Source organism: Pinus tabuliformis, chromosome 8 (genome assembly GCF_031772625.1).
Source record: "Pinus tabuliformis cultivar Carrire ecotype Pingquan chromosome 8, CPIR1, whole genome shotgun sequence".
Taxonomy (NCBI): domain Eukaryota; kingdom Viridiplantae; phylum Streptophyta; class Pinopsida; order Pinales; family Pinaceae; genus Pinus; species Pinus tabuliformis.
The window spans coordinates 519,897,611-519,918,569 of record NC_142294.1 but is presented as its reverse complement, the minus strand read 5'-3'; the positions used below and the strand labels follow the sequence as shown (position 1 = coordinate 519,918,569).

Genomic DNA, 20,959 nt, shown 5'->3' with positions numbered 1-20,959 from the left:
TGCGAATGGCTTAACGCGCAATGGCTTAAGGTTTGCGATCTGCGATCTGCGATAAGATCGCATTGCAGAATCGTAATCGGGGCAGAACAGGGGTGCAACAGGTTGATGTGCGATATGCGATCTGCGATTTGATCGCATCGCAGGAAACTCCAATGGAGGTTTTCTGAAAACAGAACGCTGTGATCACTATCGCTCCACGGCAGTTGAAATTATCATTCCAACAATTCAATGTCATAGACTACGGTGCACATCCAGGCGGTTTAAAAGATGATCGGACGGTGAATATTTTTTAATCAATTATATAGATTCAATATTCATTTCATACTTTTGTTGTAAAGTTTGGTGCACTTCGCATATATTCATCTTTAATCCTGGGAGCCCGTGCGCGTGCACCTTTTTAAATTAATAACTTCCCTTTGACAAGACTCTTAGATTTTAAGAAAATTCCCTCCCATGATCTTTACCTGTGTTTTATTTTCACGCTTAAAATCTATTTAGTATTCATGCACTACGAATAAATATTCTTTTGCTCTCTGGTCACTGCCAAAGATATGTGCCTATTCCTTTCAGAGAACTAGTTAAATCCTTTGTTTCGAAAACCAGAAAATTTGATTAGATTATTATTGTTGTTATAATACCTACGTATTGTTTCTCATTTGTGATTTATAGGCATTCATAGAAGCATGGGGAGCAGCATGCAATGCATCTTCCAACGGAGTGTTGCAAGTACCATTGGGGAAGACATTTCTAATTACGCCAGTGACGTTTCTGGGCCTTTGCAAGTCGCATCTTCCAACGCAGTGTTGCAAGTACCATTGGGGAAGACATTTCTAATTACGCCAGTGACGTTTCTTGGCCTTTGCAAGTCTCATATTTCGGTAGAGGTAAGAAAGTTGGATATTGGATTGTATACTTTTTAAGATGATAGATGTCCAATATCGTGAAAATTCCATGTTAAATTATTTACTAAAATCACAAATTTGCAGATTAATGGAACAATAGTTGCACCCAATAAACTATCTGCATGGAATAGGAGTGAACTTAATCTGTGGATTCGATTTTATGGTATATCTGGGTTTGACCATAAAAGGTGGCGGTGTCATTGATGGTCAAGGCCAAGATTTGTGTAAAAAATCGTGCAAGGCTAACAGTTAAAGGGTTCCCTTTAACTGTTCTGTTTCACCTCACGGTTGTGTACATTTGGCCACACAAAAGGTTTCAGTCATTTGCCCAATACGCGACAGTCATTCGCCCAATACACGATGCACACATGGCACTGAAATTCTCCTTCCATACGCCGCTCTTATCCTCCACGTCAACCGCCATTGAAAATCCTGTCGCAATCTCTCTAATATTCCATCTCTTCCGCGTTCGACTCCACCGACTCGACCTCTAGCCTTTTCACATGCATCATCCACAATCTTACCCTACCCAACATTTACCATTAAACAACAAACTAGTAGTATAAACCGGCTCCTTAAATTTATATTAATCACGTCAAATTTCTTGTGTGCAGGGTTGCTTGGATGCGGCTCCACCGGTTTGTTTCCAGCCGGAAATCTTGACTTGATTACCTGTTTATTTGCTTGGAAAAAGACGCAATGATCACCTTGTTATAAACGGTCTGCTGTGATCATCCGGTTGTTTGGATTTTGGGTTGGTCTTGCAGGCAATGACTATTAGTCGATGTTCACATGTTTTGATAAAAAAATTGCAATTTGTCAATGGCTAACGAATGAATCTCGTAGTGGTCGACTCTTCTGATATCCAATTAAGCAGGCTTCAGATACAAGTTCCTGCAGAAAGCCCAAACACTGATGGTATTCATTTACAAAGAGTTAAGAATGCCCAACTAAACAACTGTGTCAACCAGACAGGTTAGAAGTTAGTGATTTCACTGGTTTGCGTTAATTTGTTTATTCAGATATTACCATATAGCATAGATCCATTTTATTAATAATAAATCAGTCAATAACCATCCAGTTTATATCTATCTCACCGCAGCTGTTATAAGTGCAAATCTTAATTTCACTTAGTTAAAGTTCAGATAGGCAAACAGATAATAAACATAAAAGGTTCTGCTAACTATGATTATAAATACTCTATATCAGGGAATGATTGCATTTCCATTTCCTCGGGCTCATCTGCTATTAATATCAAAAACATAAAGTGTGGCCCAGGCCATGGCATCAGGTGAGATAAGTATTTTGGATCTTATCCTACAGAAAATACAATCAGTAGAGATGAAATCTGAATTGTACTTTTTTGTGTCCAGCATTGGAAGCCTGGGAAAGAAATTTGGAGAAGAAGCCAAAATTGATGACATTCTAATCCAAAACATCACTTTTGTCGAAACATCTAACGGAGCCAGAATCAAGACTTGGCAGGTTGGTTTAACATGTGTGTGGCTCCTTTAATTATTTCTATTCATCTTAAAACTAACTCATGAAATGTGCAGGATGATACAGCAATGAACTGCAGTTCGTAATTGATATTTATCTGAATTATGTAGGATGGTTATAACAGAATTCATGCTTTTGTAAATATACAGGGCGGTTCTGGCTATGCACGAAATATCAGATTTGAGTACATAGTTGTTCATAACGTTAAGAATCCGATTATTATTGATCATTACTATTGCGATTCCGCTTCACCTTGTAGAATTCAGGGGATCAATATGTAGACTGAATACATCTTCGTGTGAGTTTAGTTCGACCCGTTCTTGAGATATCATTTTGAAATCCGTGGATGTGTGCTTGCGATCGATGTTGCCATCCAAAATATATAGGATAAATTTCTCATTTTGTTTTATCTTCTATATACTATCAATCGGGTAAGTAATTGGTAACCACATAGAATTTTATCTTTAGTTAAAGAATGGGAAGTTACTAAATTTGGTAATTCGGGAAATTTGGCTGTGAACATTTCGTGCAGCGAGACAAATGTTGACAAATGTTGAGATAACTTCAACGACTGCAAATAAAGTCGGTGTGTGCCAATGCAAATAAAGTAAAGTCGGTGTGTGCCAATGCTCTGGGTTTGCCGCCAGCTGTCTCCTTCAAAAGCATCGCAATAAATCATAGCCAAACTTAACAACATTCAGTTATACTGGTTTTTGTTTTATGGGAATTTCGTATTACTGTGAAATTGGGTCTTTTGTCAACTTATTTTGTATCACAACATATTTCAAAAGCACCATAATAAATTTTAGCCAAACATAACAAGATTCAGTTATACTGATTTTTGTATTACTTGAAATACACATGAACATAGTATTTCCATTGCAGGTACAATGTTATATTATTTATTTCTCTAAACAGAGAAAAGGTTTCCACAAGCATGGACTCAGTCATCATGACAATCACATTGTCGACTCGACCCATAGATTATGCAATAGTAGATTCTCCTCCTCACCTCACCTCACCTCACCTCACCTCCCATCCCCATGTCAATCTATGAAATACATATAGGAATAGCTTGCCTCCTAGCTTGCATACCCAAATCCAAAATAACGTAGAAATCCCTACACACCTTTGTAGAGCATTCATTATCTACACACCTCAATCATCGAATCAATGAGACTTTTTCAGTTGGATTTTTCTATCCATTCACTGATACATCTATGCTACCATAAAATCAAGTAGCACCAAGTTTCCAACAACCTTCGTTACCTTTGACATAATTCATGACTTCTGACTATTCGAGTAATGCATAAACATATAAGATTATCCTATGATTAGAAGCAATTATGTATTGTTAGAAATATTTACCTAATTAATCATTGATCAGTTAGAAAATCTTATATTGTAGGAATCCGTTCAATAATAATTTAATCTGATACGTGTAAGAGTTTTTTTTCCTACTGAATGCAAGTGAGTGTTCAGTGGTATAGCCTCTTGAGTGAGTGATTTTCTCACGAGTGAGTTGCAACATTTCTCATATTTGGTCATCCATTTATGAGTTGATATTAGATCTATATTGAGGGTCGCGAGGATGGAGCTTAGTTTGGCTATTGTGAATCTGGTGTGTGACCCACTTCTTCTTAGAGCTATGTGGAGGACAATGCAACACATGATTGTTGTGTAGATGTCGCTGAGTTGAATATGATTGATATTGATCATGGTAGATATTTTGATCCAAGTGCCAGGATGAATATAAGCATAGAAGGAATGTACTTTAACTGGTCCATCGACTATTCTAGCCAATGTGATTGTATATTCTAACCATTTATTCAACATTTAGAGTTGGGTCGACCCTATGCATGGTGAGTTGGAAAAATTCGAGTTATTGTTGTTGTGAACAAGTGCATTGAATGTATATGTAGATGCAAACAAGGGTTGAGTAAGTTGATGCAGGTTGTGTGAAGTGAGCTCACATGTAATTGGTTGGGACAAAACAAGGGTTATGTATCTAGTTAGATCTAAATGAGTGTTGTATACATTGATTATCTAAATGTGGGGTTTTTTTGTCAGAAGTGTCTTGTGTGTTATGTGAAGAGTGGATATGCCCACTACATAACGAAGATGTTCTATGTTCCCTAAGATATTATGTGTAGATGAGTGATCAATTCTTTTTTGATATCATGGAAAACAAAACTTTACAATATGTTGATGGTCATGCAACAATGCCATTTTTTATTTCCTCAAGATATGTTGCTAGAATACAAAGCGAGGGTCTAAATCCTCGTGGGTTCTTGAAATCCCTGTCAATCTAATAAAGAATAACATTATATACACATAAACAAAAGTGGTATTTAGGTGTATATATTTATTTATTTCTGTATACACATCGAACAAGAATGTGTGAATGAGAAGAAGAGATCATGAATATAAAGGAAACAATTGGAAAAAGAATGTGTGATTAGCTGGTGAACTTCACATCAGACTGCTTCACGCAAATTTGTGGATAGATTCCAATACAATGTTTTTTATTTAAATCTCTGTTAAATTGTAGGATTCGTAAGGTCTAGAACTAGGGTGTTAGTGGATGCTTGTATATATTTAGGCCATCCTATTGATATTAACACGTTAGGCCGCTCTCTTTCACTCCATGTTAACTCTATCTAAAAATAATAAAAATTGAAAACATAGTTATATATGAGGTTGCAAGCCATGTGAATTTTGGAGTATATATATTGCAAAGTTACTGGACTCGACAAATCATAGAATTTTATAGCCTTGATGCATGAAGATGTGGAACTAAGTAAGGAGTGGGTACAAAATCAACTGTTGCAAAATTACATAAACCTAGTTTGATGCTATTTTAGCTTTTCTTAAGTTATTTATGATTCTTTTTAAATAGTTCATTGTTGTACGTGGCCTTAAAAACTTTTGATTAATTTGAAAGTTGGATATGGCTTTTTTTTATAAGAATCATACCTCAACAAAGAAACCATGTTGGATGGCACTAATTATTTGAATTGGAAGTTTAAAATAAAAATATTGATGGAAGGATGCAATATCTAGTCGATAGAAAGTGGTGATGAAATAAATCCAGAGAAAGTTGTAGGACCTAAAACTAAATCAATTCAAGATTGGGAGAAGAGAGAGACTATGGTCAAAGTTCTTCTGAGAATGTCTGTAAAAGAAAATATTATACTGCATATCAAATATTGCAAGACATTAAATGATACCTAGATAACGCTCAAGGATTTGTATGAGTTGAAGAATGAAATTTGACTCCTATCTATAAAGAGTAATATTTTGTCTATTAAAATGGAATAAAATCAAAGCACCAGTAGTTTTAATTCAAGAATTAAGTAATTTAAAGATACTTTTGGAGATAAAGGTGAAGAAAAATATATCACTGACCTAATCACTATAACCTTAAATGGAATCCAGATGGGTGTCAAATGTTCATCATAGGTCATATAGCAAGAGATAAGGTTACCGCATTTGATGAGTTGGTAGGAATACTTATGCAAGAGGGAGAAAGGAAAATAAACAAAAAATATTGAAGTCCTAATTTGGTGCTAAGGGAAAAAGGCAAACCACCATTCAAGAGGAAGCCTCAGGAAGGTAATAAAGGGGGAGAGTCACCACATGGAAATCCATCATTTGGTAAGCCACCATTTGCAAAACCACAACTAGGTATGAAATTCCCAAAGTTTGATATTAATTTACACTACTATGGCAAGTTTGGACACTATTGTAGAGATTTAACTAAAAGGAAATACCATGAGTCCAAACATAGAAATAATAGGCACACTTGTAATTTTGTTGATAGAGGATAAATAATGAATGATGGCATAAAGAAATTTAGACTATTTGTTACATATCTTGCACTATCAACTGAAATAGATGATCCAAATGCTTAGTTTTTTTATTTTGGAGCCTCCATCCATATCTCTTATAATAAGCATTGGTTTGAAACCTCTCATGAAACTAACAATGGTACGAATATAGTTATTGGAAATTATCATGCACATGAAATAAAGGATATGGTGACATATCAGTGACATTACCTAATGGTCATGTTAAAATAATTTAAAATGTGATACATGTGCCTATTTTTAAGAAGAATTTAATCTCAGTCTATACCATAACAAATGAGGATTTAAAAGTAGAATTTATAAATTCACATTATTTGGTGAAAGGCATGCAAGATCACTTCAAGTTCATTGCAATGGGAATTTGAATCACTTTAAGGTCACTGCAAGGCATGATTATTTCGTAGATGTCAGTGAGTCGATGATAATTGATATTGATCGTGGCAAACATATTGATCTAGGTGCCATGATGAATATAAGTCTAGAATGGACGTGCTTTAACTTGTCGATTGACTAATGCGATTATACACTCTAAACATTTATTCAACATTTGAAGGTTGGACGAGTATGTTCACAGTGCACTAGAAAAAGCCGAGTTGTTGTTGTTGTGAACAAGTGCATTGAATGTGCATGTAGAAGTAAACAAGGTCCAAGTGAGTTTATGCGAGTCATGTGAAGTGAGCTCACATGTAGTTTGTTGGGTCAAAACAAGGGTTGTGTAGCTAGTTGGATCAAAACAAGTGTCATATACATTGATTCTCTGAATGTGGGGAACTTCTATGAGAAGTGTGTTGTGTGTCATGTGAAGAGTGGAGATACATGCTATATAATGTGGAATGTTGTATGTTTCCTAAGTTGGTAAGTACAGATGAATAATAAATTTTTTTTGATCATGGAAAAGGAGATTTTATAATATGCTGATGGTCATGCAATAGTGCCATTTTTAATTGCTTGAAGTTATAGTACTAGAATCCAAAGCTAGGGTTTAAAGTATAATGCATTCTTGAAATCCCTATGAATATAATAAAGAAGACATTGTCTACACACATAAAGTGGTACTAGGTGTATATATTGATTTCTTTCTCTATATACATCAAACAAGAATATGCGAATGAGAAGAAGAGATTGGGATTTTAAAGGCAAGATTTGGAAAGAAATGTGTGATTAGTTTGTGAACTCACGTTAGACTCCTTCCTGCAGGTACAATGTTATATTATTTATTTCTCTAAAAATAGAAAAAGTTTCCACAAGCATGGACTCAGTCATCATGACAATCACATTGTCGACTCGACCCATAGATTATGCAACAGTAGATTTTCACCTCACCTCACCTCCCATCCCCATGTCAATCCATTAAATACATATAGGAATAGCTTGCCTCCTAGCTTGCATACCCAAATCCAAAATAACGTAGAAATCCCTACACACCTTTGTAGAGCATTCATTATCTACACACCTCAATCATCGAATCAATGAGACTTTTTCAGTTGGATTTTTCTATCCATTCACTGATACATCTATGCTACCATAAAATCAAGTAGCACCAAGTTTCCAACAACCTTCGTTACCTTTGACATAATTCATGACTTCTGACTATTGGAGTAATGCATAAACATATAAGATTATCCTATGATTAGAAGCAATTATGTATTGTTAGAAATATTTACCTAATTAATCATTGATCAGTTAGAAAATCTTATATTGTAGGAATCTGTTCAATAATAATTTAATCTGATACGTGTAAGAGTTTTTTTCCTAGTGAATGCAAGTGAGTGTTCAGTGGTATAGCCTCTTGAGTGAGTGATTTTCTCACGAGTGAGTTGCAACATTTCTCATATTTAGTCATCCATTTATGAGTTGGTATTAGATCTATATTGAGGGTCGCGAGGATGGAGCTTAGTTTGGCTATTGTGAATCTAGTGTGTGACCCACTTCTTAGAGCTATGTGGAGGACAATGCAACACATGATTGTTGTGTAGATGTCGCTGAGTTGAAGATGATTGATATTGCTCATGGTAGATATTTTGATCCAAGTGCCAGGATGAATATAAGCATAGAAGGAATGTACTTTAACTGGTCCATCGACTATTCTAGCCAATGTGATTGTATATTCTAACCATTTATTCAACATTTAGAGTTGGGTCGACCTTATGCATGGTGAGTTGGAAAAATTCGAGTTATTGTTGTTGTGAACAAGTGCATTGAATGTATATGTAGATGCAAACAAGGGTTGAGCAAGTTGATGCAGGTTGTGTGAAGTGAGCTCACATGTAATTGGTTGGGTCAAAACAAGGGTTATGTATCTAGTTAGATCTAAATGAGTGTTGTATACATTGATTATCTAAATGTGGGGTTTTTTTGTCAGAAGTGTCTTGTGTGTTATGTGAAGAGTGGATATGCCCACTACATAACGAAGATGTTCTATGTTCCCTAAGATATTATGTGTAGATGAGTGATCAATTTTTTTTTGATATCATGGAAAACAAAACTTTACAATATGTTAATGGTCATGCAACAATGCCATTTTTTATTTCCTCAAGATATGTTGCTAGAATACAAAGCGAGGGTCTAAATCCTCGTGGGTTCTTGAAATCCCTGTCAATCTAATAAAGAATAACATTATATACACATAAACAAAAGCGGTATTTAGGTGTATATATTTATTTATTTCTGTATATACATCGAACAAGAATGTGTGAATGAGAAGAAGAGATCATGAATATAAAGGAAACAATTGGAAAAAAAATGTGTGATTAGCTGGTGAACTTCACATCAGACTCCTTCACGCAAATTTGTGGATAGATTCCAATACAGTGTTTTTTATTTAAATCTCTGTTAAATTGTAGGATTCGTAAGGTCTAGAACTAGGGTGTTAGTGGATGCTTGTATATATTTAGGCCATCCTATTGATATTAACATGATAGGCCGCTCTCTTTCACTCCATGTTAACTCTATCTAAAAATAATAAAAATTAAAAACATAGTTATATATGAGGTTGCAAGCCATGTGAATTTTGGAGTATATATATATTGCAAAGTTACTGGACTCGACAAATCATAGAATTTTATAGCCTTGATGCATGAAGATGTGGAACTAAGTAAGGAGTGGGTACAAAATCAACTGTTGAAAAATTACATAAACCTAGTTTGATGCTATTTTAGCTTTTCTTAAGTTATTTATGATTCTTTTTAAATAGTCCATTGTTGTATGTGGCCTCAAAAACTTTTGATTAATTTGAAAGTTGGATATGGATTTTTTTTATAAGAATCATACCTAAACAAAGAAACCAAGTTGGATGGCACTAATTATTTGAATTGGAAGTTTAAAATAAAAATATTGATGGAAGGATACAATATCTAGTCGATAGAAAGTGGTGATGAAGTAAATCCAGAGAAAGTTGTAGGACCTAAAACTAAATCAATTCAAGATTGGGAGAAGAGAGAGACTATGGTGAAAGTTCTTCTGAGAATGTCTGTAAAAGAAAATATTATACTGCATATCAAAGATTGCAAGACATTAAATGATACCTAGACAACGCTCAAGGATTTGTATGAGTTGAAGAATAAAATTTGACTCCTATCTATAAAGAGTAATATGTTGTCTATTAAAATGGAATAAAATCAAAGCACCAGTAGTTTTAATTCAAGAATTAAGTAATTTAAAGATACCTTTGGAGATAGAGGTGAAGAAAAATGTATCACTGACCCAATCACTATAACCTTAAATGGAATCCAGATGAGTGTCAAATGTTCATCATAGGTCATATAGCAAGAGATAAGGTTACGGCATTTGATGAGTTGGTAGGAATACTTATGCAAGAGGGAGAAAGGAAAATAAACAAAAAATATTAAAGTACTAATTTGGTGCTAAGGGAAAAAGGAAAACCACCATTCAAGAGGAAGCCTCAGGAAGGTAATAAAGGGGGAGAGTCACCACATGGAAATCCATCATTTGGTAAGCCACCATTTGCAAAACCACAACTAGGTATGAAATTCCCAAAGTTTGATATTAATTTACACTACTATGGCAAGTTTGGACACTATTGTAGAGATTTAACTAAAAGGAAATACCATGAGTCCAAACATAGAAATAATAGGCACACTTGTAATTTTGTTGATAGAGGATAAATAATGAATGATGGCATAAAGAAATTTAGACTATTTGTTACATATCTTGCACTATCAACTGAAATAGATGATCCAAATGCTTAGTTTTTTTATTTTGGAGCCTCCATCCATATGTCTTATAATAAGCATTGGTTTGAAACCTCTCATGAAACTAACAATGGTACGAATATAGTTATTGGAAATTATCATGCACATGAAATAAAGGATATGGTGACATATCAGTGACATTACCTAATGGTCATGTTAAACTAATTCAAAATGTGATACATGTGCATATTATTAAGAAGAATTTAATCTCAGTCTATACCATAACAAATGAGGATTTAAAAGTAGACTTTATAAATTCACATTATTTGGTGAAAGGCATGCAAGATCACTTCAAGGTCATTGCAATGGGAATTTGAATCACTTTAAGGTCACTGCAAGGCATGATTATTTCGTAGATGTCAGTGAGTCGATGATAATTGATATTGATCGTGGAAAACATATTGATCTAGGTGCCATGATGAATATAAGTCTAGAATGGACGTGCTTTAACTTGTCGATTGACTATTCCAACTAATGCGATTATACACTCTAAACATTTATTCAACATTTGAAGGTTGGACGAGTATGTTCACAGTGCACTAGAAAAAGCCAGGTTGTTGTTGTTGTGAACAACTGCGTTGAATGTGCATGTAGAAGTAAATAAGGTCCAAGTGAGTTTATGCGAGTCATGTGAAGTGAGCTCACATGTAGTTTGTTGGGTCAAAACAAGGGTTGTGTAGCTAGTTGGATCAAAACACGTGTCATATACATTGATTCTCTGAATGTGGGGAACTTCTATGAGAAGTGTGTTGTGTGTCATGTGAATAGTGGAGATACATGTTATATAATGTGGAATGTTGTATGTTTCCTAAGTTGGTAAGTATAGATGAATAATAATTTTTTTTTGATCATGGAAAAGGAGATTTTATAATATGCTGATGGTCATGCAATAGTGCCATTTTTAATTGCTTGAAGTTATAGTACTAGAATCCAAAGCTAGGGTTTAAAGTATCATGCATTCTTGAAATCCCTATGAATATAATAAAGAAGATATTGTCTACACACATAAAGTGGTATTAGGTGTATATATTGATTTCTTTCTCTATATACATCAAACAAGAATGTGTGAATGAGAAGAAGAGATTGGGATTTTAAAGGCAAGATTTGGAAAGAAATGTGTGATTAGTTTGTGAACTCACGTTAGACTCCTTCCTGCAGATTTGCGGATAAATTCCATTGTAGTGTCTTTTATTTAAATCCAAATTAATTGTGGGATTCATAAGGTATAGGAAAAAAGTCTTAGTTGATTCTTATATATATCTAGGTCCTTATATTGATGTTCACATGTTAGGCCGCTCTCCATCACTCCATGTTAACTTTACATAAAAATAATAAAAATTGAAAAAAAGGGTATATATAAGGTTGCAAGCCATGATGAATGAAGATGTGGAAGTAAGAGAGAAGCTACTTCAGAATCAACTGCTACGAAATTTCATAAACTTGGTTTAATGTTATTTGAAATTTTCTTAAATTATTTATGCTTCTTTCTAAATAGTTCATTGTTGTGTGTGGCCTTAAAAATAGTTGATTGATTTGAAAGTTGGATAAGGCTAATTATTTATCATAATAATATATGAATAAAGAAAAACAATTTGGATGGCGCCAATTACGTGAATTGGAAGTCTAAAATGTAGACGTCGATTGAAGGATACAATGTTTGGTTGATAACAATTGTGATGAAGTGAATCTAGAGGACATTGTAGGACCTACAACTCAATCAATTTAAGAATGGGAGAAGAGAGAGACTACATCGAAAATGCTACTGAAAATGTTTGTAAAAGACAAAATTGTGCTGCATTTCAAAGATTAAAAGTCATGAATGAGACATGCACAACACACAAGGATTTGTATGAATTGAATGATAAAAATTGACTCTTGTCTCTAAAGAGTAAAATTTTCTCTATAAAATGGAAGAAAATAAAAGCATTAGTAATTTTATTTCATGAATTAAGGACTTTAAATATACTCTTCAAGATATAGGTGAAGAAGTATTTAGCATTGACCTAGTCACTGACCATAAATTCAAAATACTCAGTAAATCTACAATCTTACGAGTGACAATATTATTTATAAATGAGGACCTCATTCAATCAAACCAATCAAAGTTAGGGAAGGAGGTTATAAAGGTAAAGGAAAGAAGGAACAAAGGAAAATGGCAAATCTTTAGAAATAGGAAAGTTGTTGTTAGTGATAGAGACCAAACTAAAAGTAATAAATAGTAATTGGGAATAGTGTGGATCCTATTTTAGAGTTCTATTATGACTTCGGATGATGTAAAGGTCCTATGTTAAGTTTGATATTGAGTGAAACTAATATTATTTTTCTTGTTTAAGCATGGAAGCATGATTAATCTAGCGTCCCTCATATAGATGGATTTGTCTTATGTTAACATGAAATAAGAAATTCTCTCACAGAGGGGTTAGAGGAATAACATGTTATATAAAAAATAATGCTTCTCCTCACACACAACTTCATATGATAGACTCACTCAATCAGTGCATTTATATCGAAATATTTGAAATAAAATCTAAGTGAAACTAGATCACAGTTTGTCATTTTGTACCTAACAACCTTATATTTTATAGGAAAATAATCTAGATAAAAATTTCTCTTATAGTGGCCTAGAGAAAATATTCATAGTGCATGGAATGAAAGTAATACTTTTTAATATTTCCATTTCTTGCATGATTGATCTTATAGATCCACTTGGAGGTGACCACTTATATCATCTTTGGTCTCAGAACTATCTCTCATACATCTTTCTTCATGATGGAATGATATTCTTCCATCATGGCATATTTCCAAACTTACTTGTCTAGTGCTTCTTCATATCTGGGGGGCTCAAAATTAATAATGTGGTTGATTACTGACATATCACATGAGTACATTTGAGGGATTTTACTTTCTATGAATGTAGCTTTAGGGGCTACATGTCCCTATATAACTTGTAGAGTATCACAAAGCCATTCTAGTATTTTTCTAGTTACAAGAGTCTCTCTTGTAGGGTCTGGTCATTCTTATGGTTTTTTTGAATCCTTGTGATTTTTTGAAGAATGAATGATTTGTTTAGAAGGACCTATACGTGCATTCTTTGGAGCCTTATGTTCTTCATCATCATTTTCCATGTGAGACTCTCTAGACTTCCTGAAGGCTACTTATTCATCAAAGGTAACATCTTCACTAACATCAATTTGACATCTTTCTGAAATGTACATTCTATATGCCTTTGAAGTTGCAATGTATTATAAAAGGATACCTTTGTTCCTAGAAGGTTCCAACTACTTTCTCACCTATTACGGAATGTAACATATATTGGACAATCAAATATTCTTAAATGAATGACATGACGTTTTATTCTAGTGAATGCTTCCTTGGGTGTGTTGTCCTCTAATATTTAGTTAGCACCTCGTTTTTGAACATAAACAATTTTGTTAGCATATTTTGCCCATAATAACATCAAAATTTCTATATCATGAATCATCACCTTCACTTCTTATACACTTGTTCTATTCTTTCTTTCTACCACTCCACTTTGTTAAGGATTTGAAGGAAGGATCAATTCCCCCCTAAACCCCGATTTCTTGCAAAAATCACTAGGGTCTATGGATGAGTATTCTTATCCATTATCTAATCTTATGACATTAATTCTCCTTCATGTTAGGTTCTCAAGGATTATGCTTAGAATTCTTGGAACTTATTGAAGACTCCATCCTTAGTTTTCATAAAGTAGATCCGAGTATTTTGGGAGAAATCATTAATGAATGCTACATAGTACAAGTGGACACCTAAGGAGGTTGTAGTAATTGGTCCACATATATATTAATGTACTAGATTGAGAATCCCCTTGTATCTATTACCACTACTTGGAAAATATCTATCGGTATTTTTACCAAGTGCACAATCTTTACAAATGTCATCATGCTCAATATGAATTTTTGGAAGACATTTAACCATTTTTCTTAATGTTGCTAAATCTTTGTAATGTAAGTGGGAAAATATATGATGCCATAGCTCACATAGATTGATACTATTATGGATCAATTCTTGTATTGGTCATCCTATCAGTCTATATAGTCCGTCTTAAACACCAAATACTTTTACTAATTCTATTCTTGAATTATTATGCCATATAATAACTTGTATCGATCCAAAAATGCAATGATGATATTGATCATTGTAGATATTTTTATCCAGGTGCCAAGATGAATATAAGCCTAGAAGGAATGTACTTGAACTGGTCCATCGATTATTCTAGCCAATGTGACTATACATTCTAACCATTTATTCAACATTTAGAGTTGGGTTGACCCTGTGCATGGTGCATTGGAAAAATTTGAGTTATTCTTGTTGTGAACAAGTGCATTGAATGTATATGTAGATGCAAACAAGGGTTGAGTAAGTTGATGCGAGTCGTGTGAAGTGGGCTCACATGTAATTGGTTTGGTCAAAACAAGGGTTATGTATATAGTTAAATCAAAATGAGTGTCGTATACATTGATTATCTGAATCTAAGGATTTTTTGTCATAAGTATGTTGTGTGTTATGTGAAGTTGGAGATGCCAACTATATAAAGAGGATGTTCTATGTTCCCTAAGCTATTGTGTGTAGATGAGTGATCAATTTTTTTTTTGATATCATAGAAAATGAAACTTTACAATAAGATGTTGGGTCCCTATAATACTAGAGATTACCCCATTACTATTGTAGTTATAGCCCTTATTTATATTGTTGTGCCCCTATTACCCCCATATTGTTATTTCTGTGACCCATAGAATCCCTCTATTGTTATTTTTGTGGCTTTATATTATTATTGTCAGGTCGGCTGGATTATATTGTGACTCCATAGACTCCTATATATAGAAAGGAGGTTTTGTCATTTGAATCATCAAAGAATTGTTCATTTATGTAATGTAAAGGAGGTTTCCCCCTCGAAGAGGCTAAATTCTAAGGCGTTGATCTATCTTTTCTATCTTTTCTTGAGCTGGGTTCATAACATTTGGTATCAGAGCTTTGGATTCTAGGGTTTCGCTGCTCCAAACAGGTCATCGTGGCATTTTCGTTATAACTTTTTTTCTGTGACGTTTCAGAAGTCGCAAAAAAAACCCATTTGAGAAGAAATCACACTGAACCTTGGGTCCGAATTTCAGAGCTTTTCACGTGATATTTGCGGAGATATGATCTGAGGAAGTTGGTCTTTTTGCAGACTCCTGAATTACATTCAAAACAGGTGACCTGGGGAAAAGCGTCATAACTTTCTCTTTGAGGATCGGATTGAAATTTCGTAAGAAGCTACAGAAAGAGGACGGACTGTAGTTTCTTGTATGTGAGTTTCAGATCCAAAGGTTGAAACAGTGACTCGTGGCACGTCGTACAAGTTCGCTCTACTGAACTAGTCTAAAAGCAAGTCACTGTGGGAGATTTCACATAACTCTTCCTTGGAGAATCCAATTTGGGTCAGACTTATGGCATTGGAAAGAAGACACAGAGGGTTACTACAGATCACAAATTCAGAACTAGATGATTGGAAAGTACAGAGATACATCAGAGGCAATATCGAGCTCCTACAAAGTGAAAAAAGGTGTGTAGATTTTCTTAAATTTTTGCTTAAGCTTGGTTTGAAAATTTATTTTGAAGGAATTCAAAGGGCATAGTAGAGCATTATTATCGGTAACTGATGCCCCGAGGAAAGAAAATGCAAACACCTAGTAAGGAACCTAAAAGCTCTAGCATGACTCATGAAGAAGAGGAAGAAATGCAACATGATATATCAAAATTACAAGACCAAGTGCAACAACTGTCCCTTGCACAAAAAGGAACAGAATCTAAGATGGATGGTTTAAAGAAAGATGTAGAAGCTAAGATGGATGGTTTAAAGAAAGGTGTAGAAGCTAAGATGGATTGTTTAAAGAAAGGCGTAGAAGCTAAGATGATTGACGTGGAAGCTAAGATGGATGATTTGAAGATAGATTTGAAGACAGACATGGACGAATTGAAGATAAATATGAATAAGTTGCTACAAGAAATGGTCCCTAAGGGTGAAAGGGTACTAAAGGAAACTCATGATGAGAACAAAAGAAATGTTAATCATGATTCCATAGACGCTAATGTTGGATTGAAGAATCATCATATTCCAAAAATCGATATGAGGAAGTTTGATGGCAAGGATCCCGCCACATGGATATTACAGATGGAGCAATTCTTCGATCTCAATAATGTGCAAAACACACAAAAGGTACGTATGGCAACTGTATATTTGGAACCAAATCAGTTTGTATGGTATCAATGGCTTTGTTCTCGTAAACAATTTATCACTTGGGAAATTTTTACGGAAGAATTGATAGCACATTATGAGGATACAAAAAGCAACACTTTTTTTAGCCAATTGATAAGTCTCAAACAAAAGGGTTCAATAATGGAGCACATTGAGGAGTTCCAAAAATTGAACATAAGGGTAAAAGATATTCCAGAGGAGCATAGGATTGATGTGTTCATAGGGTCTTTAAAGGATAATATCCAACATGATGTCCGCCTTTGGGAACCTGATTCATTAGAGAAGGCATTCAGGTTAGCAAGAAAAATGGAAAGCAAAATTATGGCAACTAGGAAGCATACCACTCACAACTATAAAGACGGAAGTGTTGTTGCCCCTAGTCTTTCACAACCTACAAGGTTGACACCACAACAATTGGAAGAAAAAAGAGCAAAAGGGCTTTGTTACAATTGTGATAGCAAATACACAAAAGGTCATAAGTGTGCTGAGAAGAAATTATTCTACATAGATTGTGAAGAGGAAGAAGAAAAGGAGCAAGAATGGTCAAAAGAAGAGAATATACTCCAAGAACAAAGCCTAGATGAAGAACAAATAAATCCGACCATATCTTGTAATGCATTGGCGGGAATTACCACTCCTCAAACCATCAAGATAGAAGGACAAATCAAGAAGAAAAAGGTAATAGTGTTGATTGATTCAGGAAGCACCCACAATTTTATTCATTGTAGGGTAGCAAAAGAATTGAATTGCTTCCTATATCCAGCACCAGAGTGTCAAGTGATGATTGCAAATGGAGGAACAATAAATTGCTCTGGAAAGTGCCATAATATCAAGCTATCCATGGGAGAATATGTATTGACTAGCCCAATGCTTTCCATTCCAATGGGAGGTGCTGATGTTGTACTAGGAGTCCAATGGCTACAATCCTTGGGTACAATAGCTTTTAATTTTCAAGAACTTTTCATCAAATTTTCTACGGAAGGAAAGGAAGTTGAATTAAGGGGTATTGCAGGGAAACCAGGAAAGATAATCAGCTCTAATGGCATGACTAAGCTTCTTAAAAAGGAGCAAAGAGGTGTAATTGCACAATTATGTTCGCTAGATGTTTCCACATTGGAATCATCTATTTCTCCAGATCTCCAAAAAGTCCTGGACAATCATTCCAAGGTATTTGAGACTCCCAAAGGTCTCCCACCTATGCGTGATCATGATCATGCTATTCATCTGATTCCAGGAAGTGTTCCTCCAAACATCAGGCCGTACAGATATCCCTATGCCCAAAAAAGTGAAATTGAACGTATGGTTGCAGAAATGCTAGAGGCTGGTATAATTCAACCGAGTCAAAGTTCTTTCTCAGCTCCAGTAGTATTGGTGCACAAGAAGGATGGATCATGGCGCATGTGTCCAGATTATAGGGAGCTCAACAAGCTCACTATTAAAGATAAGTTCCCCATTCCTGTCATTGATGAATTACTGGATGAATTGCATGGATCAATTTACTTCACCAAGTTGGATCTTCGTTGATTGAAGACATTCCGAAAACGGAATTTAGAACTCATGAGGGTCATTATGAATTTTTGGTCATGCCTTTTGGCCTTACCAATGCACCTTCAACATTTCAAGGTTTGATGAATTCAATTTTCAAACCATTCCTTAGAAAATTTGTGTTAGTATTTTTTGATGATATACTAATCTACAGCAAGTCTTGGAAGGATCATGTTGAACATGTTGACAGGGTGCTACAACTATTGGAGGAGAAACAATTATATGCAAAAAGATCCAAATGTTTCTTTGGAGTCCAGGAGGTGGAATATTTGGGTCATATTGTATCTCATGAAGGAGTTAAGGTAGACCCTAGCAAAATTAAAGCCATTAAGGAATGGAAAATCCCCACATCCATAAAGCATCTGCGAGGATTTCTTGGGTTGACAGGGTATTATCGCAAGTTTGTTAAGAATTATGGGAGAATAGCAGCACCTCTAACAACATTATTGAAGAAAGATTCATTTTCATGGACTCTAGAAGCAACAAAGGCCTTTGAACATCTTAAAGAGGCAATGTGCCAAGCACCGGTCTTAGCTACACCGGACTTCACAAAAACCTTTATTGTGGAATGTGATGCTTCAGGAAATGGAATTGGTGTTGTTCTAATGCAAGATGAAAGACCCATTGCTTTTGAAAGTCGTCCAATCAAGGGAAAGTTTTTAAGCAAAGCTATTTATGAGAAGGAAATGTTGGCAATACTCCATGCACTTAAGAAATGGCGACCCTACCTAATGGGAAGACACTTCAAGGTAAAAACGGATCATGATAGCCTTAAATACTTTTTAGAACAAAGATTATCCTCTGAAGAGCAACAAAAGTGGGTCACAAAGATGTTGGGTTATGACTTTGAAATCATCTACAAAAAAGGGAAGCAAAATGTGGTGGCAGATGCACTCTCAAGAAAGGATGAGGATGTGGAAGCATTGTTGTGTGCCATTTCTATTATCCAACCAGATTGGATAAACGAAGCAAGGAAGGAATGGAAGAATGACGAAGAAGTGTGGGCACTTATTCGAAAGCTACAACAAGATTCCAGTACTTCTGATACATTTAGCTGGCAAAATGATTCGTTATGGTACAAAGATCGCTTATACCTCTGTAAGAATTCCCAGCTAAAACAAAAGATTCTTATGGAATTGCACACTTCTCCCTTAGGAGGGCACTCAGGATTTTTAAAAACTTACCACAGGGTTAAGAAGGAATTTTTTTGGGATGGCCTTAAATCAGATATTCAAAAGTTTGTGGCAGAATGTTTGGTTTGCCAACAAAATAAAGTTGAAACAATTAAGACACCAGGTCTATTACAACCTTTATCCATTCCAAGCCAACGTTGGGAGGAGGTTTCAATGGATTTTATCACAGGTTTACCCAAGTCTGAGGGAAAGAGTGTCATCATGGTGGTAGTTGACAGACTTACCAAGTATGCACACTTTTGTGCATTATCACATCCAATTAAAGCCAGTACAGTTTCTACTGCATTTATGGAAACAGTTCAAAAGCTACATGGAAACCCAAAGATTATTGTAAGTGACAGAGATCCCATTTTCACTGGAAATTTTTGGACAGAATTATTTTCTTGTCTTGGTACTCAGTTAGCTCATAGCTCATCTTATCATCCTCAATCTGATGGGCAAACTGAGATAGTAAACAAATGTTTGGAAGGATATCTTCGTTGCTTTGTATCTGATAAACAGACACAATGGGTCAAATGGTTGCCTCTCGCTGAATGGTGGTATAACACTTCCTTCCATACAGCAACAAAAATGACCCCATTTATGGCACTTTATGGGTATCAAACACCATCCATCACATCATATTTAAGAGAAAATTCTAAGGTTCAGGCAGTGGAACATCACATCGAACATCAAAAACAAGTCCTCCAACTCTTAAAGGATAACCTCGTGTTGGCACAAAATAGAATGAAACAACAGGCAGATCAACATCGCAGTGAAAGAAGTTTTGATGTAGGTGATTGGGTATTCCTACGGCTACAACCATATAAGCAAATGTCCCTAAAGCAAGCTAAGAAGGATAATAAATTATCACCAAAGTATTATGGTCCGTACAAGGTGTTGCAAAAGATTGGTACTATGGCATACAAATTGGAGCTTCCTGCAGCTTCTCGATTGCACCCAGTTTTCCATGTTTCATGTTTAAAGAAGGTTATAGGCGACAAGCTCCCAATTCAAACAATATTGCCAGAACTTGACGAGAAAGGAAAAATTATATTGGAACCGGAAGCAGTCACAGAAACAAGAACTCGACAGCTACGAAATCGATCAATTTCAGAGTATCTTATCAAGTGGAAGAACTTATCCGCTGAAGATTCCACATGGGAGGATGAGAATTTTATGCAGAAGTATCCAGAACTACTCAAGCATTGAGGACAAAACTTTTTTGAAGGAGAGGGGCATGTTGGGTCCCTATAATACTAGTGATTACCCCATTACTATTGTAGTTATACCCCTTATTTATATTGTTGTGCCCCTATTACCCCCATATTGTTATTTCTGTGCCCCATAGAATCCCTCTATTGTTATTTTTGTGGCTTTATATTATTATTGTTAGGTCGGCTAGATTATATTGTGACTCCATAGACTCCTATATATAGAAAGGAGGTTTTGTCATTTGAATCATCGAAGAATTGTTCATTTATGTAAT

The 20,959-nt window shown here is 35.1% G+C and overlaps 1 protein-coding gene across 1 annotated transcript; it reads left to right on the top strand.

Moving 5' to 3' along the window:
• Window positions 1-1,735: 1,735 nt before the first annotated feature.
• On the top strand, window positions 1,736-2,683 carry LOC149236440 (polygalacturonase-like). Its single transcript, XM_089368914.1, has 4 exons — window positions 1,736-1,877; window positions 2,112-2,193; window positions 2,276-2,387; window positions 2,513-2,683. The coding sequence occupies exons 1-4, from the start codon at window positions 1,736-1,738 to the stop codon at window positions 2,681-2,683; spliced, it is 507 nt and encodes a 168-aa protein (XP_089225040.1).
• The last annotated feature ends 18,276 nt before the right edge of the window (window positions 2,684-20,959 follow it).